The following is a 26,930-nucleotide window of genomic DNA, read 5'->3' on the forward strand; positions in this document are numbered from 1 at the left end:
CTTCTCCCTCACCCTGGCAGTGGGTCTGATTCTCAGGGGCGGGCTTGCCACCCCTGGCTGCACCACCTTGCTCTAGTCCCATCCCTTTACCCCCATCAGTCCCTGTGACTTCCACTGTGGCCTCAGCACAAGCCTAGCACATGGCAGACAGGCAACTAAGGCGCTACAAGAGCACCCTGGACCCCGTAAGGAGTTGGGGTCCACGGAAGGAACCTGGACAGCAGAGAATGACTCTTCCTTGGGACCAGGAGGTGCCTACAGCTGGAGAAGTCAGGGCCAGCATGAGCCAGGAGCAGCCAGTGTCCTGCGGTCAGCTCTCTAGCAGAGTTCTGACCCTTGACCTGCCTGTCCACTAGCCCTTCTCCTTTCCTGAAGTGCTGAGCACAGTACAGCACGGGCCTTATGAGAGACCAACAAGGTAGGCACAACCAGCTGAGACTTGACCCAGGACACAGACTTGAAAACACACCATAGGTCACTTTATTGCCAGGTCAGGACAAGACTGCTGTGACATGCAGCTTGTGACATGCAGTTGCAGTAGCACAGACATTTCTTGCATGAGGCCAGCAGAGGGCACAACCCTAGGCTCCTGCCCAGGCTCAGCACCAAGCACTGTCCCCTCATGGGGATTCTACCTCCCTCCAACACTCGTCTTCCAAACGGGGCACTGGATGGACAAGAGGAGGCAGAGAGAGGAGTATGGCAGTCCAACTGTTGGGCCTGAGCAAGAGACTCAAGGGGTAGATGAGCTTGACTGTCCCTAGGAGGCCAGGCCCAGGAGCTGTGACCACGAAGCCTTGCTACCTAGACCACAACGTCTCTCTTCCTGGGCCTCCCCCGCTCTACAGGGGGTGAGGAGATCCCCCAGCTCACTCAGCTACGGCCTGCAATCAATAATCAACGTCTCTGTCCTTTGCCCAGTACTGCCTGCAGCAAAAGGAAGTGTCGGCTACAGCCACCCTTCAGAGACCACTCCCTCAAGATCTGCAAGGCAAAGGCTATTACCAGATTCTGGGTAAACCCCACTGAGGGAACCTGTTACCGGAAGTCCTGGTTTTATAGAGGAGTAGCCCAACCACTTGGCAGGTACCAAGCCCAGGACAGTGGATAATGCCCCTAAAATACCCGTGCCGCAATGCACTTTAGGAGAGCCAGGGAGAAGAAGGATGGAGGGGATGGGCATAGAGTCTGGGGAGGAGCAGGGAGGTCATTTATAAAAGCAGACACCTGTTGAGACCCACATGGCTAGAAGTTCTAAGGGGACTGCTAGGTGACACTCCAGAAGCAGCCCCTATGTTAAGTTCCATCTTGTCCTCCACGTGACTAGCAGATGCCCCAGTGACAGCAAATCCCCCCTGGTACCCATGTCTCTGCTCTGCAAGGAAGTTACATGCCTACTTTCCAGGAAGTGGCCACGTGTGGTGATGTCACCACAGATGAAGACCCAGGATGGCTCCCTCCTCTATCCTTCCCATTCTACCCCCTCAAGACACACATACACACACACACACACCACACACACACACACACACCACCACCACCACCGCCACCACACACACACACACACACACACACACACACACACACACCACACACACAGCACCACCACTACCACCACACACACACACACACACACACACACACACACACCACACCACACACACACCCACACCACCACCACACACCACACACGCACATGCACACACACACACACCACACCACACACACACACACACCACCACCACACACCACACACACGCGCGCGCGCACACACACACACACACACACACACACACACACACACACACCACACAAATACACAACGACACATTCAGTCCCGGCTGTAAATTCTGGGAAAGCATCCTGAAACTGAAGAGCTTTCAAAGGTGATGGTGATTCTCTCCCCCACCCACTCCCCAGGCCTGCATCTTTGTCCTGGGAATTGGTAGTAGGCCCCCTCACCAGCCCCTCCTAACATGGCATCCAACCTACTCATGATCATGATGTCATTGCAGTCCTTTTTATGGAAGTCAGTCCAGGCCTTGGTCTTGCAGTACTTGCTGCAGGTCAGGATCCCATAGCAGCGGGGACAGGGTGTGAGGCGGACCCCAATGGAGCGACCACACTGGTAGCAAAACTTGTAAAAGGCAAGGCTGTAACGGAATCCCAAGGTCAGGTCTGTGCCCACACCTGAGCTCCTAAGACAGTCTTGGCTGCACATCCCACCAGGCAGAGCAGCCACCACTGATGTCCTCACCCAAAATGGTCTCCACATGGCTATTCTGAGCAGTTAATACACACTGCCTTTGGGCCCACCACAGACTCTGTAAAGGCTGCTCAAGCAAATGCTATGCATCCAACATGGCGACCAGGGGCGCTTACAAGCTCGGGGAAATCGGTTGTGAGTACCACTGCTGCGATGAGTCAGCTACCTGAAGGGAGACCTCAGAGCTTGTGTTTGGGGTGAAACAGCACCAGCTTCCTCCATTTCCAGAGGAGACGCTTCCCATCACCCTCTCTAGCCCTGCCCTGTTCCTTGGGATTAACGGTGCAGATGTTCCCACGAATATGCATTGGTCCTTCCCAGAGGGTACACAGGACTACAGAGCCGCCTCTGCCACAGAAACACCCTGCAAGAGGATGGCAGGGACTTCCTGGAAAAACAGTGGTTGAGCTGGGCTGTGCTCTGCCATGGGAGGTGGCCACCCTCCTGAGGATGTGGAGCTCAAGTGTGCCCCATCCAGATAACCCAGCTCGCTGAGTCCTGAGACCCCATCTGTGAGCCTTGTTCTGGCTGGAGCCTGTGTCTGGGTGCTAGGCTGCCTGGCCAAGGCTCTGCTACTCGGGACAGAGAAGGTGGCCCTGCAGGGGCAGTAGGGCCAGAGCCCAGAGCACTCACGGCTGCTTTTCTGCGGCTGAGCTCTTCGGCAGGCTGGAGGTCCTCTTCTTCAGCCTGTGGCTGGGGGACAGTTCTACTGCAAAGAGATCTGAGTGAGCACCTGGTGGTCAGGAGCCCTCACGTGTGGCTATCACCCGCCCCTGCATAGAGCTTACCCACCTGCAGCCCCTGCCTGGATCTGACCTTCACCATCCACTTCTGTTCAGGATTTGCCTTGCTACACCACTGAAGGCTACCAGGTAGCCTCTCCCAGCTCGCGGACTCTCTGAAGGAGTCGCCCTGGTGACCCCCCACTTGTCTCTGAAGCCCCGATTACTTCTCCTTGCTCTTTTTCAGAGGCCAGTTGTCACTTGCTCAGAAACCTAAATTTGTGAAGTCAACAGCGGTGGTTAATCTCGTCAGCTTTGGTGATTTAAAATCACCTAGGAGACAGACCTCTGAGCATGTCCGTGAGGGCGTTTCCAGACAGGTTTAACCGACACGGCTCGACCAACCCCGAATGTAGGTGGCATCATCCTGTGTGATAGGGGCCCAGACTAAATAAAAAGGAAGACACGAGCTGAGCGCCAGCATTCATCTCTCTCTGCTGCTGGACCGAGGCTCGAAGGTGACCAGTTGCTCCAGGCTTCCATCAGCACAACTTCCCTCTTGAACTCCGAACCAAAATAAATGCTTTCTCCTTTAGGTGGCATGTGTTGTGTGTTTTGTCGTCGTCGTCGTAACAAGAAAAGTAACCAACCCAGAAAACTGGTGCCAAGGGGTGAGGCTGTCACTGTGATAAATGTGGTCACGTGGAGGAACTGATGTGTGGGAGGAATGTGGAAGAGTTTGGAGCGGCAGGATAGCCAAGTCCTAAACTGCTGCAGACGGAGCTCAGCAGGGCATTCTGGTGGGAGTTTGGAAAACCAGAATGCCCAAAGAAAGAGACACGGACCGCGGCGACTCAGCTCAGGAAGAAGATCAGGACTCTCTTGAGACTTGGACTTGAGTCCATTCAGGTTACGTTCTGGCAAAGAATCCAGCTTCATTCTTCCTGTGTCTTCAGAATGTCGGGGAGGCTCAATTCCTAACGTAGACATTCCTTTGGCAGAAGACAGCATGGCACTTGGGCTGTGGCGTGGTCCCTGTTGGCTGTTCTTATTCAGATCAACAGGGGGAGAGAGCAGAAAGTTTAGTGGGGAAAGCGGAGCTGGCATGAGAGAGACGATGTGTGCTGCAGCAGAACTCGAGGTGGGGTTGGCCAAAGCTTTCGGAGCGTGTATAATTCTCGAAAATCCCCAGATGTTTAGACGTGGGGCTGTAGGCTTAGTGTTTGTTATGTTGAGATTTGGTCTTCTTTACTCCGACCTCCTCTTGCTGTCTGCCTTTGTTGTGATAAGACAACATGACCAAGGCAACCTACAGAAGAGTTCATTTGGGGCTCACAGTTCCAGAGGATTAGGTTCGTGGCCATCATGGCAGAGAGCATGGCATCAGGCAGGCAGGCATGGCTGCTGGAGCAATAGCTGAGAGCTTACAGCTAACTGGGAATGGCATGGGACTTTTGAAAACCTCAAAGCCTGCCCCAGCGCCATACCTTCTCTAACAAGGCCACACCCCCTAGTCCTTCCCAAGTGGTTCAACCATCTGAGGGCCAAGCATTCAAACACATGAGCCTATGGGGGGCACTGCCATACAAACCACCACACTATCTTTGGTCCTCCCTTTTAGAATGGGGATGTTCACCCCATGCACTATGAGAATGAGTCTCTAGGGACAGCAAGAACTGACTTCAATCTCTGGAACCCATATGGTAGAAGGAGAGGACTGATTCTTGATTCTTACAAGCTGCCTTGACTTCCACATGTGTGCCACATTCACTCCCTAACACACACACACACACACACACACACACACACACACACACACACTACCTAAATATAATAAAAAATGAATAATACTAAAATAAAAAGCCATGTGTCTAGAGGTCAAGTTGACAATGGGTAGACTCATGATTCTTAGTTTTGACAAGCAAGCGGCAGAATTTAGAATCACCAACAAGACAGACAGGGAAGACCCACCCTTGATGTGGGTGGTACCATCCCCTGAGCTGTGGTCAATGAATGAACGAATAACCAATGAATAGAGAGGAGAAAACAAGCAGAGCACCAACATTAACCTCTCTCCGCTTCCTGATTGCAGATGCCATGTGACCAGCTGCTTCACAGGACTCCTGCCACCACGCCTTGCCATCACGATGGATTATATTCCCCTTTTAAACTATGAATCAGATTAAATCTCTTCCTCCTTTAAGTTGCTTTCATCAGGATTTTGGTCACAGTGAAAAAGTAACCGACGTATCTGCTCTCCCCTGCTCCTAGTACTATGCTGCTCTGTGGAAGGTGCAGCCTTAGGATTCCATGGTCACCACGGGGTGACGGTGGCTTGAGCAGGGCTCTGCCCTGACCACACCTGGCTGTTTAACTCTTTGGACTGCTGGTTGGTTGCCCCTGGTTTCCAACAATGCTCCCTCCTGACAGTCAAGTCAGGGCTGCGGCAGGGACAGCCCCAGCTCAGTGTTGGCTGTTTGCTCTTTCAGCCACTTCTCCCACGCTCACTCGCTAGCAGCTGGCCACAGCTGTCTGTCTTGTCCCTCCAGCAGGGCTGTCACTCTGTTCACAACAGCCCTCAAGACCTCCAGGAGCTCGGGGGACACCATCAGGCCGGTCTCAGTTACAATGCAGTGACATCCTTGAGAGAGATTTCCGGCTCTCTGTTAAACGGCTTTTCCTCCAAGTAACTCTGAGCTAAGGTCCTGGAGCTGGTGGAGACGATGGCACACATCTCTCTAGTGACAGCCTCAGATTAGGAACTGAGTACCCAGTGCCGAGTAAGGAGGTCTTCCCAGCTTGCCTCTCCTGGCATGGAATCCGGCCCTACCAAGTGGACGAGGTGGTCAGAGTCCCAGGATGCCCATCAACACTGAAATTGAGGCTGTACCTCTCAGTGCCCCACAAGGGAAGCTAGGTGCAACAGTAGAGTCTATCTTCAGCCACATGGAAAGTGCACTCCGTCTAGAGCCCAGTCTTTGAAGCAGGCAACTAAAGACAGCATGAAGTCTGCTGGCATCTGTGATTTCTGGAAGGAAAGGCCTCCTACTGGGGATTTCTAGAAGGAAAGGCCTCCTACTGGGGATTTCTAGAAGGAAAGGCCTCCTATTGGGGCTTTCTTGGCTATGCCAGCCTGGAGTGAACTTCCTGCTTCCCTGAGTTGGCAACATGAAGAGGAAAAGCAGGCCCCAGTTTAACATTCAATACTATGGTCTGTCTGCATGGAACTTACTGGATTTTGTTGACTAAGCATTTCCTTACGCCTTATATAATCATCTCTGAGCCACTTGCAGAAACCTTAAATAGACGAGTGTTGCATTTTCGGGGTGTGTGTGTGTGTGTGTGTGTGTGTGTGTGTGTGTGTGTGTGCTGGGTCTGCAGACAATGCCACGCTACCATGGCAAAGGTGGACACTAGATCTGTTATTTTATGCGAGCTACATCAATCAGTAAGAGAAGGAGGAGGAACTGCCCTTGTATAGCAGCTGCCTTCCTTCTTTCAGAACTCCTCACACTCTTCACTAAGCAGCTCTACTAACAACTCTTTGTAGTGGGTAGCCAGCCATTCCAGCTTTGATCTGGAAGTTCCAGCCCCCATTGAGACTTCAGCAACTGTCACGCTTACAAGGCGGGGCCAAGGGAGGCACCTGGAGACCTGAGATCTGGATGGGCCTGCGCTCTCCCTCAGTTCCAGGACCCTGGACAGTGGAGGTGGGCCAAGCAGAGCTCCAGAGAACACCGCTGGACTGTGATACACCTTCTCCAGACCCCACCACCTACCTATCCCTTAATTTGTAAGTTACAACATTAAATAAATCTCCTTTTAACTACGTGGAGTGGCCTTAATAATTTCACCAATAACTCTTGGCTTCTGTTATCTGGGAATGTTTTTGTTTCACCTTGTTTTTTTTTTTTTTAAGATAGTTTTGCTAGCTATAAAAAAATCATCTTAGGAGTAATTTCTGTGGCTCAGTGGTTAAGAGCACTGGCTGCCCTTCAGAGAGCCTGATTCAGTTGCCAGCACCCACATGGCAGTTCCAGGTCCAAGGGAGCCATCACCTTCTTCCGGCCTCTCTGGGCACCAGGCACACAGGTGGTGCACATATATATGTGCAGACAAAACAATCATACACATAAAAAAAATAATGATAGTTTTGAAACAGAGGAGTAACGTCTGGTGAGAAGCCAACTCTTGGTACTCCCTTGTAAGTACTAAGCCATCTTTTTCTTGGTGCTCTGATTTTCTCCCGGTCTTGGGGTTCCTGGCATTTCATTATAAAGTGTCTCTGGATTTCTTTGCACTTAGATTTCCTGGGATTGACCTTCTCGCATGCAGTGATCAGCACCTTCAGAGTCCCTGTGACCCTGCAAGCTCACACATCTTTGCCTGCTTCTTGCTCCTTTCTCTTCCTCTTCTGGAGTTCCATCACACACGTGCTGATGAGCTCACGGTGCCACCCATCTGCTGGGCTCCATTCATTTACCTTGGTACTTTTCTTCTCTCTTCTTCAGACTGAACTCATCCCTATATTGTCCTCCGGCTTGATGGTTTCTTTTTCAATTACAGCCAAGACCCTCTAAGTGAACCTTTAACTTGGGGGCTGGACTGATTGTGAACACCAGAATTCCCACTTGGTTCTCTTTGATAATTTCTACTCTTTACTGATATTCTCTACTAGGCAAGGTGTTGCCAGGGTCCCTTCCTCTACTTCTTTACCATGTGTTTTAGCTCATCGAACGTGTTAAATCTGATGTCTGGGCCCTCCCCAGGAGTGTCTGTGGTTCATCCCAACGCATGGGTCAGACTCGTTTCTTTGCATGCATGTCTTGTTGTGTTGGTCCTGGTGTTGTGTAGGTCCTAATCCCACACCCCAGCCCAGGCTGGCTGCTGCTGGTCACTGGTTTGGTGGCTATCTGAGTTGTGAGGTGTCCTCATCCCACAGCAGGAAGCTCCTGACACTGCTCCACAGTGCAGCCTAGGGCATGACCACAGTCAACCTCTCTGTCTCTGTCCGTGACTGCCTAGCTATCAGCTCCACCAGTGCTGGGCTGGTTGTTCCACTGGCGTCAGAGGTGTTCCTGGGACGTAAATTACCCCTCAGAGTAAGTCGATCACTCTGCAGCTATTTGAGGGGAAAGTCTCCAAGGCCAGTGCTAGAGGTTTGTTCAAACTCTGGACTGCTCCTCTGCTCTAGTTCCTTCTAGTTCTTTCTAGTAGTAAGCCATGCTGTAGTTCAGCCTGTGGTGCCGGTGGATCACGTCCCTCACAGGTGCCTCTCACCCCCAGACATGAACTGGTTCATGTGCTGTTGAAAATGAGTCTGTTTCTTTGTCAAAGCTCCCTGTGCTTTACGGCATGGTGACAAGGGTCTGGAAGCAGAGTGTGGAATGGCAGACCTCTCCGTGGGTGAAAGCTCCACTTCAGGATCCACTCAGTGATGGAAAGGAGAGGATGCATGGTCACATCTCCTCAGCCAGCTTCCCTCAGCCAGACCCCCTGCCTATGAGCTGGTGTGAGAGATCAGAGGCCCAGCATTCTCAATGGTATCAGAGCAAAGGCAGAGACTGTGCCCCATGGTAGAGTATGCATATGAGTAGAGGCATCGCCTCCCGGTAACACTAGCCAGCACCCAGCCTCCACATTCTTCATCCCTTTCCAAATGGGACAGCAGTTTGAGTCAGGATAAGTTAGTACGCGTGGGCAGGACAAAGGGACAGAAATAGTTAGTGGCTGTGTGTGTAGATGTGTATGTGTATGATAATTAGGTTCTGGGCATAAATGTGGAGTGCTAGTAGGTTTATGGGTGGGAATGTGAATAGTGCATGGGGGACGCTGGTTGTGTGTATAAGAGAGGGTGTAGTCCAGTGTGTAAGTTTGGGTGTGTACTTGGCTGTGTGTAACTGTGGGCATGTAGCTGGGAACTATTTGTGGAGAACAGGGGTAGGTGGATATGGGTATGGGAGTTGGGAGGATAAGCATGTGTAGGGGGTTCAGGATATTGGGGTGTGAGTGTGCAGGTGGGTAGACATGCATGTGTACAGCAGATGTGGCTGTGGGGTAGGTGCAGGGTAAAGAGCTGATTATATTTAACTGTGGCTGGATTGTGGCTATAAGGACAGTGTACAGGTTCGTATACATACAGGGATGGGTGTGGATAAGTGGATTCTACACGTTTTTGTGGCAGGTATTGGTGCATATCGATGTAGGTGTATGGAGGAGGCAGTGGTTCACATGTGCGAGTTTCATGTGGGGGATGGGTGTACACTGGGGACAATGTGAGTGAAGGCATCTGTGGGCATAAAGATATATGTGCACGGTGGGTAATTGGGGTGTTGGGGAAGAGTGGTGGACAGGTGGACATGTGTGAGAAAGTTGTAACAGCGAGGGTTACAGTTTGATGTGACTTTGAGAGTGACACCAGCAGGGACATTACCGGTGGGGGAGGGAATGGAAAGGACGTGGGTGAGCAGATACAGGTCTGGAGAATGAGGCTGTTGGGGTCAGAACAGAGCTAGGGCACTCACCCTGATGAGCCTCGCCTACCTCTCTTGCTCAGGTACAGGGCCTTTACGTCCAGCTGACTCTCTTTGCTAAGGACAGCACGCCGTAATTGCAAACCCATATATTCTAGCAGCCTTTTCCGGGCTAAGAACGTCTCCCGCTCCGAGGGCATCAGAGCATGGAAGGGACAGTGGGCTATCTTCCGGTCCTACGACAGAGCACAGGGTCATGACGAGTCCTTGGGGGCTGCCACTCAAGGGTCACCAAGGACTTCCAGCCACCCCCAGCCCAGACTGCAGAGTAACTGAGTGAGCAGGCCACCTCTCCATCCTTGGTGATGACTGTGAGGACACAGAGGACACTTGCTCAACACAGGACACTTGCTCACAAGTGCCCAAAGCACGTGTGTTGCCATCATGAGGTCTTCTGTCCTAGAAGACCAGCCTTGGCTGTGGACTCCTAGATTTACCCAAGAGAAGCCGAGTCTCAGCGGGATCTGGCTTAGAGAACAAAGCCACACCTGGTAGAATTTGAAGTAGCCATAGTCCACGGCCGTCCCCACTGCCGTCCTTTCACCTTGCGTAAGCACCACGGGTTTCAGGACATCAGCCCCGTAGCTAATGAGCCGGTCAATCTGCAGAACACAGAATCTGTTGAGCACACAGGGCCGCTGGAGAGGCAACACGAGCCGTCTGCAGCCCTGGACTGTGCAGGGCAGTTCCACACGTGGCCACGTCAGGATGTGCGTGGCTCTCGGGTCCTGCGAACACACTTGCTGGACAGCTGAAAGGCAGCCGGAGGGCACCGCCCGGCAGGAGAGCGCAGCCGCCCAGAAGGGCTGTTGTCCCCTGCCTCTTATGTGGCGGCCCTCCCCAATGTGTGTGAGGAAATCAGAGACCAATACAACAGACAGGACTGACCTAGCCCCATCCTAGAATGCCACTCCCTGGATGGGAGCCCTCCCTGACTCCATTCATGGTCACAGTCACATCGTGAATGGACAAACAGAAGGTGGCATGCGCATACAGCGGAGCATCAGTCAGCCTTCAAAAGCTATATCCAGCTCACACAAGTCAGAGGCCCCGGCAGCACCAGGAAGTACAACGGCCTCTGCTTCAGTATAACCTCCTAGACCCATTTCTGAGCCACTGCTTAGCCTGTACATATTATTATGTGAAGTCACACATTGGTGTGACCTGAGCGTCGTCTAAGTTCACAATGAAAACTGGAATACAATCAAAGAAACAGTGACAGCTGCAGTTGACTGACAAGTGAAATCAGGAGGGCGTACTGAGCAGCAGCTTGTGGACTAGATGTGGACGTTACTCAATAAATTCTAGCTGGGGGGTGGGGGGTGCACAGCTGTGATGCCAGCACTTAGGAGGCTGAGGCAAAAGATTACAAATTTGAAGCTGGTGACGTTACAGAACAAGACTCTCTCTCTCTCTCTCTCTCTCTCTCTCTCTCTCTCTCTCTCTCTCTCTCTCTCTCACACACACACACACACACACACACACACACACACACACACACACAGGAGGCCGACAATGCACAAGCACACCTGTGCCAGGCCCAGACACTATCAACAGATTAACACCATCTCATTTCCCAAGCACTGTGGGAGGTGGGTGCTGGGTGCTGGATGCTATGTCCTTTAGTCTATTTTAGTCAAGACATGATATTAGGACGGCCCAGCCTGTCCCACCCTGAACCCAGCCAGGACTCTCCATGCCCCTTCCTCATCCCCAGCATCCTCCCATGTTTCCCCTCACCAGGGCAATCTTGTTCTCGATGCTCCTCTGCTGCTCATAGGCCAGGTCACACACAACACATAGGGCGGTGCCCAAGCCTTTGGTCAGAGGCAAGTTGGGGTCAGCTCCCTGAGACAGGAGTTCCTTCACAACCTGGACACACAGACAGACTCCTGAGCAACCATAGCCCTGGGTACTATCCACAGGTTCCACCCACGGGGAACATGATGGGTGGGAAGGAGCATGGACAAGCTCCTTAGGGAGGAGTTGTAGTTCTACCCAGGGCCTGGTTCTGACACTGTACTGGTGCACGTACCAGTGCAGCTGCTCTGACAGGTCCTGCTCCTGTCTCACTTTCTAGCCCAGGAAAGAGCATGGCTCTTGGGCATGTACACAGCACTGGCCGGGAGCACATCCTGTCCGGGCCCTTTGGCTGCTCCTCCTCTACTTTCCTTTTACTTTCACAACACTCTTCAGTATCTAAAACCGTGCTGGACGCTGACATAGGGCCCGATTCCCCCCAGCTATAACGTGCGTAGGGGGATCCCTAGCGCAGACACCCTATTCAAAACCTGCTGCTCATAGTGGTGCCTGCCTTCCCACAGAAGGTGCCCAGTTCACAAAAGTTAAATGAAAAGGAAGGATAGGTGAGAGGCTGTGCAGGCCAGTGGGAGGGTGGATGGATGAGTAGGTGGGTAGGTAGATGGATGTCTGGGTGGGTGGCGGAAAGCAGGCTGAGTAGCTATATGGCTAGATTGGCAGGTAGGTGGCTGGATGGGTTAGTAAATGGGAGATTGGGTAGATGAACCAACCAGTAGACAGAGGAGTGGGAAAAACGACACAGTGAACCCCAGCAGCTGATTGGAGGAAGGGAGTCAATGGTGGCAGAATAGCACAGTTGCCTGGTGCACATGTCCACAGGAGCTGGGTGCATAAGGGCCAAATACACAAAGGCCAGGTGTCCAAGACAGGCACCGGGTGTATGGGCGCACAGGACTCAGGCTCACCAGGTCATTCCCACTGGCGATGGACAGGGAGAGCGGGGAGTGGCCGCTCCACAGCATGTTTGGATTCGCTCTGTGTGAGAGAAGGAGCCGGACTATGTCCCTGGCACACTGTGGGAAGAAAGGCAAAAGCACATGAAAGCGGAGGCACCATTCCCAAGGAGTCCACACACACACTACCAATAACCCAACTGCCACCTTTAAAATCAAGCCGATCACTCAACTGCCGGGTCCTTGCACCAGCACCGCCTGAGCAGACTCCAAACAGGGACATGGGACAGGGGAGACAGAGGATCCTCAGACAGACTCCAAACACTCATTTACAGGAAGAAAACAGGAAAGGCACTGGCAAATAAATTGGCTAGAAGTACGTTTTCAAGGACCAAAGACAATGAAGGTAATGTGAACACACCGAAGGCCCTGACCTTCCACGGGGATAATGGAGGGGAGTGCCTTTACCTGGGCTCACTTGTGAACCTCTCCCCAGTACTGTCGGCTGTCGGGGTGGTCAGTGGTGGTCAGGGGTGGTCAGTGGTGATCGAGGTGGTCAGGGGTGGTCAGTGGTGGTCAGGGGTGGTCAGTGGTGATCGGGGTGGTCAGGGGTGGTCAGTGATGGTCAGGGGTGGTCAGTGGTGGTCAGGGGTGGTCAGCGGTGGTCAGTGGTGATCAGTGATGGTCAGGGGTGGTCAGGGGTGGTCAGTGGTGGTCAGCGGTGGTCAGTGGTGGTCAGTGGTGATTGAGGTGGTCAGTGGTGGTCAGTGGTGGTCAGTGGTGATTGAGGTGGTCAGGGGTGGTCAGCGGTGGTCAGGGGTGGTCAGGGGTGGTCAGTGGTGGTCAGTGGTGGTCAGCGGTGGTCAGGGGTGGTCAGGGGTGGTCAGGGGTGGTCAGTGGTGGTCAGGGGTGGTCAGCAGTGGTCAGGGGTGGTCAGGGGTGGTCAGTGGTGGTCAGTGGTGGTCAGGGGTGGTCAGGGGTGGTCAGTGGTGGTCAATGGTGGTCAGGGGTGGTCAGCGGTGGTCAGGGGTGGTCAGCAGTGGTCAGGGGTGGTCAGGGGTGGTCAGTGATGATCAGTGGTGGTCAGGAGTGGTCAGGGGTGGTCAGCGGTGGTCAGGGGTGGTCAGGGGTGGTCAGTGGTCCCTCTGTTTCCCCCACTGCAGGAGCTGCTCTCTAGCTGCCCTATACATTTTGCCGACACTATACCCTCAGGATGTAACAAACCCTAGGAGCTGGGGACCAATCTCCTTTGCCGGCCTGTTTCCCTGCAGCCTCAGCAACTGGCCGGTGAGATGCCAGAAATCTGCGGAAGCGCTCTTGGGAAAGCTTCTCCATCTTTACTGGATAATAGAGGTGTGGTAGCTGGACTACTGCAGCTTCTACACCCTCACCCATGGCCTCTGACCTCCATGCCCTCACCACTGATGTCTCCATGACCTAATGATAGTTCCACATTGGTGCCTCTTATTTTTCCACAACTTCCAATGTGAAATACACCGTGAGCAGAAAAGTTTGTTCAGGCCCATGCCTCACACTGGCAAGAACCCTGGTCAGCCTGCCTTCTTGAAACATCCCTACCCCTGTTCCTAGAGCTCACAGCTGCCCTCTGGGGTTCTGGAGAGAACGGTGAGACCCTAAGCCCAGCTCCTTCTCTTCCCCTTAAGGAAGCTCTGATCTGATGGGCCAGTTGCTGCCTTTCACCTCTCCATCAACCCTCCATTCTCCCCAGCATTACCTAGGAGCCTGCACTCTTATGCCCTAGAACTCCCCTCCCCCCAGCCTCCCGATTCCCCGACCTGCCCCGGCCACTCAGTCTTTTCTGGGAAGTTCCCATACCAGCCTTGCCCAGATTGAGTCCCAAGGCAGATGGGAGCCAAGTGGCTACAAGACTAGGGGACTCGGGCAGTGGGGGTAAGAGGATGACTGGGGGGTTGGCAGCCCCTGAATCCCAAGCATGTCTGACCCAAGTGCAAGAGTGACTTCACATGGCATCCAAGGCCAAGCAAGATGTGGGTCCATGCATGCCTGGGGAGTTCTTCGGGGCATGGGTACTCATGGACCCTTTTTCATATTTTCCGTTCACTTTAACCTACACCGTTGAACTCCATTTGGAAAATGCTGGATTTCTGTGATAGTTTGGAAAACCCACCACAGCAGCTCCAGAAGCAGCCAGGACTCCCAAACTGAGAAGCCAACATGGCAAGGGTGTCCACTCACACCAGAGCTGCCCTCTCCTGCCTGGGCCTACCACAGAGACACGCATGTGCCTGATGCAGCACACAAGCATGCACACACAAGTACTCACCTCTGTAGCCACACGGACACACACACCCCAACTTAGGGGCGAAAGCTTATAGACACACACACATCACATTTGAACACAGCTCTTGCCTGGCCTAACGTCCCTCACGCAGCAGAACTCGGGGCTCAGCCCCTTCCTGCCCCACCGTCACACTCCTCACTCCGACAACACAGTCAAGCCCGGGTCAGAGCCCCATGGCCATTCACCTTCTTGTTGTCCTCTCGCTCACAGGCAACATGCAGAGCCGTGCGTCCGCCCTCCTCTGGGATGAATGTGCTCTCCGTGTAGTAGCTGCTGGGTGGGCCTGGCTCGTTGTTGAGCTTCAGACTTGAGGGCAGGAAGTCAATCTGTGGTAAACACAAGGCTTGAGACAGGTCCTATGTGTCCCAGAGTGTATAGTGTATCTTCCCACAGTGCCCTTCACACACTGTTCTGACTTCTCCCAGAGCCACCGTGACTCCCACAGCACTCAACACCCTCTAGAGGGCTGGACTCATAGGCATGCACCACCAAGCCTGTTTTTGTTATGGTTGTGGTAGTGGTTGGTGGTGGAGTTTTTGTTATGTGGTACTGAAGAATGCTAGGAAACCACTCATTGAGCCCCAGCCCCAAGCCCCTCCCCTTTTTTGAGACAGGGTCTCCCTGTGGAACTTACTATTTAGACTAGACTGTGCTAGAACTCAACAAAGATCTGCCCACCTCTGCCTCCTGGGAAATTAAAGGTGTGTGCCATCATGCCTGGCTACATCAATGCTTTTCACCTGGCATCCCCCAAGTGTGTCAACCCTGCTTCCTCCCATGGCCACTGTTGGGTGCTGATCCATGTGGCCTGTCCACACTAGGAGGGGTCAGCAGCAGAATGATCAGAGCCTGCATGTGACTCTCTTTTTTGTCACCCTCTCCCCCCCCCCCCGCCCCACCCCCCGGGCAGTAGGCACAGTTGCAGATCCAAAGAGAACCACACCTTGCCGGTTTTGTAGACGTAGTCCTGGTCGGCTGCCTTGGCATCCACGTCAGTCACCACGTGGAGCAGCAGCTCCGTGATCATGACGCCCTCCTCCCCAGGAAGTGAGGCTGCGATGTGGAGCGGAGTCAGGGACTTCAGCTGCAGAGGAAGTATGGCAAGGGTGAAACCCAATCTGCAGCCAGGCAGGTGAGGCCCTGGTCAGGGTTATGTCAGGGTCCTTGCTGCCTGAGCAGATGGGAGGATGCATATCTTACTGCAACCATTTCAGGTCCCCACAACACCATTGCCTTCTCACCAGACCAATGGGTGCAGGACAAGGAGGCCCAGGAGGGCAGAGGCAGACAAAATGCCCAAAATCAAAGGATGGACTGGATGCTCTCAACAGGCCTTGTAACCCACGGGCATCCAGGGTCACAGCTGTGAATGCATGAAAATCAACTGGCTTAATCCCAGCTGGTTTTAGGCTGTCTGTCTGACACTATCCTCTATGAGTACCACCATGTCTCTGCCAGGCTCTGGTTCAGATACCACCATCTAACAGCCATATAGCTCCTAATTACCCTTCTGACTCTCCCTATGGTGTTCCTCTCTGTAGCGGATAGCTGTTCTGTCTATCACCTTGAAGCACCACCCCTAGAGATGCAGCGGGTAATTGCTCCACCTGCCTATGGACCTTGAAGCACATGCCCCCGGGCGTGGCCTCTCTCGACCCTTGAAACCCTGAGATGCTCTTAGGCCTCGCTCTCTCTCCACTCCCTCAGGGGACTTGGATTCAGAATTGATCCAGGCGGCTGGAACAGCGTTCCAGAACCTGTGTCAATTCTGTTCTGTACAGTGAATTTTTTCCCCTTAATAAATCCTTTGCCCTTTAAAGAGACTCCGTGGATTTCTCGCTATACCTCTCCCCATTGTCTGAAGTTGGTCCCCGATGGACTGTCTCTGAGCTCCAGCAGCTCATGGTTGTGAGGGGCGGGGAGGACCCTACTCTCAGAGTAAATACCAGCAATTGAGAGAGCCCAGCCAGCGCAGCCAGGCTATGGCCAGGTAGACATGCCCCACTTGTCCCCAGCCCAGTTCCCCTCAGTATGATCTCACTCAAATAGGAAGGTGTCCCTGAATAAAAGCACCTCGAGAACCCCCTGAAGGTGGGGTGTAATTAGCCTGGAAAGCAGAAAGAGCCCACAGTAAGTGGCTGTGATGAGGCAGGGGAATAGTCCAACAGTCGGAAGGTGGCAAGGTAGCATTAGCTCTCCATGTCACATGACCTGGGGCACACCCCTGCGGCTGCTGACTCAGGCATGGGATCTCCACAGCCTAACAGCAGCCAGTTGCTCTGGAATGTTAGTTGAAGATGTGTTACATTTGTTTATACTGTGGAACATTTGTTTAATGATATAAAGATGTGTTATTTTGCCTGTCTGAAACACCTGATTGGTCTAATAAAGAGGTGAACCGCCAATAGCGAGGCAGGAGAGAGAAATAGGTGGGGCTGGCAGACAGAGAGAATAAATAAGAGGACAAATCTAGAGAAGAGGATGAGGAGCGAGAAAAGGAGAAGAGGAGGATGTCAGGGGCCAGCCACCCAGCCACCCAGCCACCCAGCCACCCAGCCAGCCATGAAGTAAGAAGGAAAGAAAGATATCTAGAATAAAGAAAGGTAAAAAGCCCAAAGGCAAAATGTAGTTAAAGAGAAATGAGATAATTTAAGTTAGAAAAACTGGCTAGAAACAAGCCAAGCTAAGGCCAGGCATTCATAAGTAAGAATAAGTCTCCAAGTATTTCTTTATTTGGCCGCTGGGTAGTGGGCCCCCAAAGAGTTAAAAAAAAGAACAAAAACTACAACCGGGCCTTACCCGTGCAGCCAGTACCCACAACCGACAGCCAGCAGCCTCAGCACATTGTCAGTGATTGACACATAGGAGGGTAGGTGCCATCACCGGCACACGTGAATGAATACAGCAGAGAAGCGCAGTTTCCTGCTGATGTGGATCCCAGGAGATCACATCAACAGCCAACTGAGGTTCTCCAACGTTTCAGACTTAGCCACCGAGGCAAGTGACAGAAGAGACACAGGTGGAGGGAAGATCAGGAGATGAGGAGGCTGTGTGGGCATCCCAAATAACAGGGGGGGGGGGGAACCAGGCTGCTCCTCTCTCCCCAGTTAGCACACATGAGAGCCAGTGGTGAGCCCCAGAACAGCAGAGAGATGATGGCGGAAAGACACACTCACGAGATGAGCCAAGAGATGTCCAGCACCCCAAACAAGAAGACCAGCTGCAGAAGGAGCCAGGGCCTCTCACAGCAATGCACAAGCGGGCCACCTTTCTCACTAGACGACAGAAGTTCTGTGCTGAGATATGCTGAGATGAGATGCCATGCATACAATGACAGAGACATGGCTCGCGCGACTCCTGCTAGCGGACTAAACTCCCACAGGGGTCTTGCTCACCCTCTGTCTGCAGCTAGGCCTCAGCAAACCCTAATAGGGGTTGCTTCCAAGTTCTTAGGAGCTGGTTGGAGGTGTGGCTCAGTTGGTAGAATGTTAGTCTGGCATACTCAGAGCCCAGGGTTCCATCCTCAGCACCATATAAACTGGGCATGGTGGTGCGTGCGCCTGCAGTCACATGACTGGAGAAATAAAAGCAAGAAGATCAAAAAATCAAATTCAGGACTGGAGAGATGGCTCCATGGTTAAGAGCACTTGTTGCTCTTGCAGAGGACCCAGGTTGGCTTCCCAGCACCCATATAGCTGCTCACAACAGTTTGGAACTCCAGTTCCAGAGAATGCAATGCTTTCTTCTGGCTTCCATGAATACCACATGTATGTGGTACATATACATGTGGTACACTGTATGTGGTACACACATGCAGGCAAGCACTCATACACATAAAATAAATGTTTTTTTTTTAATGCAAAGTCATCCTCAGCTACATAGGGAGTTCCAGGCCATATATAAAACCCCATCTCAAAAGAAAAAAGTCCTCAGATAATTCAGAACCCAGAATGCTGTTCAAGAGGGTGAAGAAAAAGGATTCCCAGGGATACTGCAATTCTTTCCTGCTACTGATGTTCTCTGCTGGAGAACCAGCCAGGATCTGAAGGACACAAGGAATCCAGGAGGGACTTAGAGGTGCAAAAATCCAATGCAGAGCAAAACCCTAAAATGTATTAGCCAATACATGGGGTCATGCTGGTAGCTGATGCCAGGAATGCACCCGTGTGGCGGGAGAGGGTGGCAAAACTCAGGATCTGAGGTTCTCCAGCTAGTCTCGATGGGATTTTCTCATCTGCTTCATTTGCGGTCTGTGTAGCGTTAAGGCATTCCATCTCTGGGGACCAAAACTGTTCCTCACTCCAGGTGTCAGCCTTGGGAAAGTGTGGCCCTTAGAGATGCTCTGTGCCCAGATTGCTTACAGCAGTGTTTACACTCAGCAGTTCTTTGGAAGTCCTGACCATTCTGCGTGTGACTGCTCTGTTGCCATTGATGTCCTCATGCCCAGGTCTCCCAGGAGCCTCAGTTGTGTGCTGTGAGATGAACAGTCTCCATACCTCTAACAGCAAAATGGGTAGTGTTGAGGCACTCCACTGTATAAGGAGGCACTGGTAGCTTTAAATGCACAAACGCTGTCTTTGAAAATGGGAGTGACCCCCAGAGGCTCTAGTGTTAAAGAGACTTGGTCCCCTGGGTGGCATTACTGGAAGGGGGTGGAACCTTTCAGAAATGGGGCCTGGCGGTGGGTCTCAGGGCACTGAGGACATGCCCTGGAAGAGGGTAGCAAGGCCTCAGCCTACCCTCTCTCCATTTTGGTTCCAGGGTTTTGGTGTAAGCAGTTTGCTTCAACATGTACTCCCTCGTACAGCTCTAGCCTCGGTCCCCAAGTGATAAAGCTGCAGAATTCTGTACAGGATCTCTAAACCCATGAACCTTTCTGCTTTAAAAGTTAACTGCACTAGAGACTTCATTCTAATCACTGAAGTTGCTAATACAATGAGCAAATGTTCAATCTGACCCGAAATGGAAGAAATGCAACATTAAACCTCAGAGGTGCCACCTTCTACCCATGGAAGTGCAAGGATTGTGAGCGTCCAGTTCGTGGAAAACAGTGGGCTCTTGCCACATGAGGCCTAACTGCAGATACACAGTGAGCAAGATCACCGTGGGGAGCTTCATCTTCTGGCAGTAGCTGCATGTACCATGTCTCCATCAATGTGTTCACGGTCTCTCAACTTAGCACATGCTCACAACTATATTAACGAAGAGCCAGGCATGATGACTCACCCCCTACAACTCTGAAATCAGGGAGGTGCAGGCTGGAGGATCAGGAGTTCAGAGCCTCCTTGGCCACACAGGAAATCTGAGGCTAGTCTAGACTACATGCGACCTTGTCTTAAAACCAGAACAAGATGTAAAGCTCAAAGTTATTTTTCTTTTGTTTTTCCTCCCTGTTATTACTTTCTGATGTATTGCTTTATTTTTTGATACTCAAATGAAATAAATGGCATAAAATCTTCAGATTTTCCTATCTGTTTGTTTTCTGATGAAGATGTGGGGACAGAGAATCAAGGAGAATGGAGTGTTTGGTAGTAAGCTCTTCAGCTGATTTAGAAACAGGCTTCTTAACTCCAGGTTGGCAATCTGTTCCATGGAAGTCCTTACCTCTTTAAAAATTAATTAATTAATTAATTTTTCCCAGCCTGATCACATTTCTCTCTCTCTCCTCTCCTCCAAGTCCCTCCCCCATCCTCCTCCCTCCCCATCCCCACCCACTCCTCCTCCTTTCTCTTCAGAAAAGGGCAGGCCTCCCGTGTCTATCAGTCAGCCATGGCATGTCAAGCTGCAGTAAGATTAGGCACCTCCTCTCCTATTAAGGCTAGATGAGGGAACCCAGTAGGAGGAAAGGGTCCCAAAAACAGATAACAGAGTCAGAGACAGCCCCTGATCCCACTGTTAGGAGCCCCACAAGAAGACCAAGCTACACAACTGTAATGTATGTGCAGAGAGTAGTCAAAACCCACAGAATCAACTAACTTGGGTTCATAGGGGCTCACAGAGACCTAACTGCCAACCAGAGAGCTTGCCTGGGAACTGGCCTAGGCTCTCGGAAAAGTTATTTTTCAACACAACCTCCTTAGCTGGATGTGCTGGTACATGACTGTGATCACAGCCACCTGGGAGGCTGAGGCAGGATGATCACAAGGTTAGGGCCAGTTCCACCACACATCCAGTCTGAGGCCAGCTGGGGCTGCATGATACTCTGACTCAAACACTAAAGGCAAAATGATAATAATACAGGAAAGTGTATACAGTGTGAAGCCGCCCAGAGGGAGAAGGTGGGAGCCAAAGCCTTGTGTCTACCCGGGCACTGTGCTGTGGGCTCGAATCTTCAAGTTCTCGAGGCAAGAGCTTTGGTTTTTGTTTCTGTTTCTTGTTTTGTGTTTTTCAGGTTTTAGGACAAACTATTCTAACCACATGAACTAAGCTGAGGCTGCTTTTAACTTTTTCTTCCCCAACTGTGTATGACTGTCCTGTCCTCAGGCAACCTACCCAGGTTCCTCTCTGACTTGCTGAGGTCTGAACCACAGAGTTCAGACAAAAGAACAAAACAGTGATAGTCTTTACCCCGTCTCATAGGGCAGCCCAACGAGGGACACTGGGGTCAGATTGGAACTGTGTAGGAAGCCTAGCCTCACTTGGACCTGCTTCCTAGGGCACAAAGCCTGGGTGACTTCCAGGGACATTGGGAGTTGAGGTAGTATAGGTCCTGTGCTGAGGAAGGTGCTTCCAGAGTTGTGGCATGGGGAAGGCTGGAAGGACCGGGTAGGGCTGCATGGCCGCCACTGCTCAGGTGGATTGGATATAAGCAACAGACAGAGAGCCCTGAAAGCCAAGCTTCCACCAACAAACTCTGTGGCAGCTCCGTGCTCTCACCCTCGGAGTTCCAGCACTGCCCACAGGTTCATGTATCAAGAGCAATGCACTTGTCAAACGCGTTCCCCAAGAGGTGAGCCCTGTTCAGCAGGGGAAGCAGCTGGCGCCTGGCAGTACTGTCCAGACCAAGGGCTTCTAGTGTGGGCAATGACAGTGCTCAGCCTGCTGGAGGGGCCAGAATAAGCGAGGCAGAAGGGACACAGGGTATGGCCAAAGGGAGACACAGAGACAGGTACGTGGGCAGGAAACCCAGGTTAGTTTTCAGCTGGCTGGATTTGCTGGGCTAAAGAGCTTCAGGGACAGTTTGCTTCAGTTCCTCCTGTCTCTCCATGAAGCTGATGCCACTGTGAAGGAGGGTAGGTCTGGCCCTTGCTTCCCCTCACAACCCCATCCTGCTTTGTTTCACACACAGGGAAGGGGATGCATTAGAAAACTGCACACATCATGGCGCACTGTGAGAAATAACACCCCTTCATAACCGTATCTAACGACCCCGTGAAACTTCAGCGGGAGGCCACCTTCCTCCTGTGATGTCACCAATGCCTCACGGACCAGGTGTTTACAGGCAGGGTGGACCAGCTCTAGGGCTGGCCCTGAGAAGCTGTGGGCTTTTGTGAAGGAGGACCTGGGAGTCTGTGGGCGTCCCACATCCATCGTGCCGCAGAGGCCCCTCTGGCCACTGACACCTACCTGTGGAGGATACTGGATATCGGTCCGGGCCCCGCTCTCCAGCAACAGCCGCACCCCATCCACGTCCCCGGCCTTCACGGCAAAAAACAGGGCCTGCATGGGCACTTGACACAGGTTGGGATCGGCACCTCGACGCAGCAGCAACTTGATGGTCAGCCAGCGGTTTCTACGTCTGTGGGTACCAGAAGGACAGTGTCACAAGACGGAGGGAATGTACAGGGTGGTTGTCACACCTGTGATCGGGACAGGATCCTCCACACAAGGGATAAGGGGTGCTGACAGCATAGTCACACTGCACCCCAGTATCCAGCCTTTCTTGAAAAATACCCAAGGTCAGTCCTTCCAGGGCCCTGGGAGGCTCAGAAACCTAGTTAACATCAGACCTCCCTGTGTGGGCCACCCGAGCCAACCTCAGCTGTGGTCCTGCCAGGCTTCAGCCCAGCATGGGTCACTTAACCTCACTGAGATTTGTCATGAGATGGGGACTGGCCCCTACTGGGGTGGGTGCCAGACAGTGAGGTGGATGTACATACACACACACACACCACACACTGCCCATGTGCTGAAAATGCAGCCCCACCACAGTGCCCTTGCAAGGATGCTGTCCTAGTTAGGGTTTCTTTCAGTGTGCTAAAACACTATGACAAAAAGCAACTTGGAGAGGAAAGGGTTTGTTTTATCTTACACTTCCAGGTAACAGTCCATCATTGAGGGAAGCAAGGGCGAGAACTCAAGCAAGGCAGGAACCTAGAGGCAGGAGCTGATACAGAGGCCATGAAGGAGTGCTGCTTACTGGCTTGCTCCTCATAGCTTGCTCAGCCTGCTTTCTTATACAGCCTAGGACCACCAGCTCAGGGATGCCACAGCCCACAATGATCTGGGCCCTTTCTCATTAACTGTCAATCAAGAAAACACACCACAGGTTTGCCCACTGTCCAATCCGGTGGGGCATTTTCTTAGTTTGAGCTTCCCTCTTCCCAAATGACTCTAGCTTGTGTCAAGTTGATATGAAACTAGTCGTCACAGACTCCCAGACAATAGGGCATAGTCTCTAGAAACAGCTCTTAGTGGTGGTGCAGGGCCGTGATGGGTACCCACTGAACACATGACTTACCCTGGAAGTGATCCTCCACCCCTACCACAGAGTTATCAGTGACTCACTCAGCCATGGTCTGTGCCATTTTCCTCACAGTCCCTTTGTCCGAACAGGAGGGGATGTTTAGCAATGAGCTGTAAGCCTGGGCACTCTTCTCCAGGATGTCCTTCGAGACATGGATAGAGTAGTTTCGCATGCACACGTTAGAATCAAAGTTTGTGTCAATGCTGTACACGGTGCTGGCATCCACATTTTCTGCCGTGTCCTCTGGTTTTTTCTCTACATCACTGCTGGGACTCTTCACTGAGGGGGTGTCTCGCTTGTGAGCCACATTGCTCTTCCAGATGATGGACTCTCGAGATTGTACAGGACCCAGGACCAGGGCATCATCCAGGCTGCTTGAGAGGGGTGGTGATGACTTATAGTCCTCTCCAAGTGGGGTGGGCATGCCCAAATCATAGAAATAATCCATGTTTTGCTCTCCAAACAAGAATGAAATTTTGTGGGTGATGGATTTGGAAGGTTCCTATGGCAAGCACCAAAAAGGTCTCATTAGAGGAAGGAACTAATGTTCTTCTCTCCACAGCAGCCCCAGTAAGAACTGGAGTGGTGGCTTGGGACTTCTTCCACAGTCTACACACCCTTGCAAGGGCAGGGACAACTCTGAAGTCACTACCCAGAATTAGAAGTAAGCAGCCGCTGCTCAGGGCTCACAACACTACCTGTGCCTCCTAAGTTGACGAAACATGACCTGCCTAGAGCCAAGCATTGCTGTGCAAGCCAAGGATAGCTCTCATTCTTCATACTGATTTCACACAGGGCAGGGCTGGTACTAGATACTTGATGCTAGATAAAACTACATCATTACAATTAATTTCGCTACTTTCTCACCACTCAAAAATTCTCGCCGGGCGGTGGTGGCACACGCCTTTAATCCCAGCACTCGGGAGGCAGAGCCAGGCGGATCTCTGTGAGTTCGAGGCCAGCCTGGGCTACCAAGTGAGTTCCAGGAAAGGCGCAAAGCTACACAGAGAAACCTTGTCTCGAAAAAACCAAAAAAAAAAAAAATTCTCATTATACACTCGTGTTGCAGCTTAAATTATATTTCTGCCCAGTGGTGCTGCTCCCCATCTCTCTCCTCAGGCACCTGAACCCTCAAAGAGAAGTTCCTAGACTGATGACTACCACACACCTAGGAATCTGTTAGAAATGCAGATTCCCTGGCCCTTCCCTAGCCATGCTGTGAAGAAGGTCCCCCTTTCCAGCATGTTACTGGGGGAGGTCTCAGGACCCCAGGCTGCTGTGCATGTGGCTCATGGGGAGCACACACCCCTTAGTACATGTAGCATGGCTCAGGATGCCTTTGGGAGGTCCCAGGCTCTCTCTTCTGACCCCTTCCTCACTAGACTTCTCTTTCCATTTACCATATCTGGGCCTGGTTCACACATCAGGGAGGTGGCTGTGGACATTTAGGTAAATGGGAGGCGTGGCAGATGATGAGGGTGTGGTGGCCAACAGGGGCTGACCTGGGGCAGGGTCCTCTCAGCAACGTTGGGCTGGAAGAATTTGCTGGGGTAATAGTGGAGAAGGCACATGTTGAGGGGCGAGAGGCCCTCATCCGAGAGCTTGTTCACATCAGCCCCATAATCCAGGAGAAGGTTGACAATGTCACGGTGAGAATTGACCTAGAGAGTGACAAGGTCAGACTTGTGAATACAGGAGCTGGACATGACGAGGACCGCCCGGCATCCATGCTGCCCCCATAAGGCTGCACCGTAGCAGGACACACAACACTCACACTCGGCCTTGGTGAAGGGTGATAGTGTGTAATGGAGAAATCAATGGATCACTCCCAGCCTGCTTCCATTTGGCCTTGAATATCACACTTGGATGCGTGGGGGTTTGTTGAGGGCTGGCCAGCTCCTGTCAGGCACCCGCTGTTACAGTGGACCACACGAGGGATCCCACAGGCTAGTGCTCCTTATGGGGAAAGGACTTACCGCAGCAGCAGCAAGCACAGTGTAGCCCTTGGAGTCGGCCACATCAGCACAGGCGAGGTTGTCCCTCAGGATTCCAAAAATCCAGTTATAGTCCCCTTCCTCAGCCTTCAGGATCATCTCCCTGGAGATATCCTCCTTAGGGCCAGTGGGCCCAAAGCAGCTGCGGTTGCCCTCCAGGATGGCAGCTATGTTCCAGCTGGTATGAGCACTCTTGTTCCTGGCAGCACAAGAGGCTTCATTGGCATTAGACTGGAATCTGGATCACCCAATACTTCCCACAAGAAAGAGCCCGGGGTGGGGAAGCTGCCTCCCTCTACCCCTCACTCTTCTGATCCCTCAGAATTCCCCTTCCTGCCTTGGGTGCTCCATTCCCTCAGTGTCCATCGCTCCTTTTTCACCCTGAGCCCTAATGGCTGCACTACCTGCCAGTTACAATCAGGATGGAGTACCCAGTGAGGGAGACATGTGATCTAGAGGTAAAGTGCCCATGCTAAGTGCTGCCTCAGCAAGAACTACAGCCTTGTACGCCTGGCTCCTTGGAATCACTACAGTTTTACTGGGAAATATGCTCTCAATGGCAGGACCGTGAGTGAGCAGAAAGCTGGCATACACATGGCTCCACTGTCGGAGCCTAGCAAACACATCCCACCTTCTGCTCACTTGCTTTCTGCTAGAGTAGAGAATTTCAGTGTCCCACGGCCCAGGTCATCACACAACACTGAATCTTCCTGTGTGCACAGAACACAATTCACAATCAAGAACCTGTGGATTTTACTCACTCAATAGTTGTCAATGTTTATCAGTTGATGGTTACACAATGGATGGATGGCAAAGGTAGATGGATGGATGGATGAATGGATGGATGGATGGATGGATGGATGGATGGATGGATGGATGGACGGGTGGGTGGATGGGTGGGTGGGTAGATGGATGGATGGGTGGATGGGTGGGTGGGTGGATGGATGGATGGATGGATGGTGGGTAAGTGGGTGAATGGAGTAAACAGATACATGTATGAATGAACATAGTAAGTGGATGGATGGATAGGTGCATTGGTGAATGCATGGATGGAATGGGCAGGAACATGGATATGGGGATGAAGATGGAGTGGAAAAACAAGTGGATTGAATCAATAGAAGGGCAAATAGATAGGTGGATAGATGTAAGGGTGGTAAAAGGATGGATGAGTGGGTGGATGAATTAATTGATGGGTCAATGGAGTAGGTGTGTAGGTGGATGGATGGAAGGAAGAATAGATGGATGGGTAGATGGATGGGAAATAGTCATGTGTGCCCATCAAATGCATTTTAAAATGTTCACTGATATTTGAGAGTAATGTTTAAGGATGTAAGAATAGTAGAAGGTACTTGAATATTTTAACTTTTAAGGTAAACAGTTTTCCCTGGGTGGGTGCTGACTTTCCCCAGGTTGTGGCTATGGAGGGTATCTTCTTCAGAGATGGCAGGGCAGTGCCGGTTTTCATGGCTTTCCTTGCAAAAGCCAGAGGTCTAATCAGTTTGTAGCCCCCATCCCTCCCCCAAATCCCACCCTTGGTTCTCTTCCAGCCCCTTCATTAACAAAGGATAGTAATAGCAATCTCTTCTATTATGTTGGTGTGTAGCAACTTCACTCACAGAGCCTCTAATGGCAGGCAGGAACCTGGCCTTAAAGTGTCCAGGCTCTGGCTTACAGAAGAGGGAATGTACACAG

At 52.0% G+C, this 26,930-nt stretch overlaps 1 protein-coding gene across 4 annotated transcripts in view; it reads right to left on the minus strand.

Annotated features, from left to right (window-relative positions):
• Ankmy1 (ankyrin repeat and MYND domain containing 1) overlaps positions 1-26,930 on the minus strand; it is a 54,033-nt gene that overhangs the window by 11,191 nt on the left and 15,912 nt on the right. For 2 of the 4 annotated variants that reach the window (XM_059278543.1, XM_059278542.1), the window contains exons 6-17: positions 25,221-25,437; positions 24,747-24,905; positions 23,286-23,746; positions 22,125-22,296; positions 15,502-15,642; positions 14,744-14,884; positions 12,248-12,355; positions 11,262-11,393; positions 10,010-10,123; positions 9,532-9,697; positions 2,900-2,975; positions 1,993-2,153 (exon numbers count right to left, since the gene is read on the minus strand). In XM_059278543.1, coding sequence (XP_059134526.1) covers positions 1,993-2,153; positions 2,900-2,975; positions 9,532-9,697; positions 10,010-10,123; positions 11,262-11,393; positions 12,248-12,355; positions 14,744-14,884; positions 15,502-15,642; positions 22,125-22,296; positions 23,286-23,746; positions 24,747-24,905; positions 25,221-25,437 — 2,048 coding nt within the window. Of the gene's footprint in view, positions 1-457; positions 668-1,992; positions 2,154-2,899; positions 2,976-9,531; positions 9,698-10,009; positions 10,124-11,261; positions 11,394-12,247; positions 12,356-14,743; positions 14,885-15,501; positions 15,643-22,124; positions 22,297-23,285; positions 23,747-24,746; positions 24,906-25,220; positions 25,438-26,930 lie in introns of those variants that run through there. The other 2 variants (XM_059278546.1, XM_059278544.1) reach the window with 2 other exon arrangements.

The sequence above is a fragment of the Peromyscus eremicus genome, chromosome 13 (assembly GCF_949786415.1).
Source record: "Peromyscus eremicus chromosome 13, PerEre_H2_v1, whole genome shotgun sequence".
In the NCBI taxonomy this organism is placed as follows: domain Eukaryota; kingdom Metazoa; phylum Chordata; class Mammalia; order Rodentia; family Cricetidae; genus Peromyscus; species Peromyscus eremicus.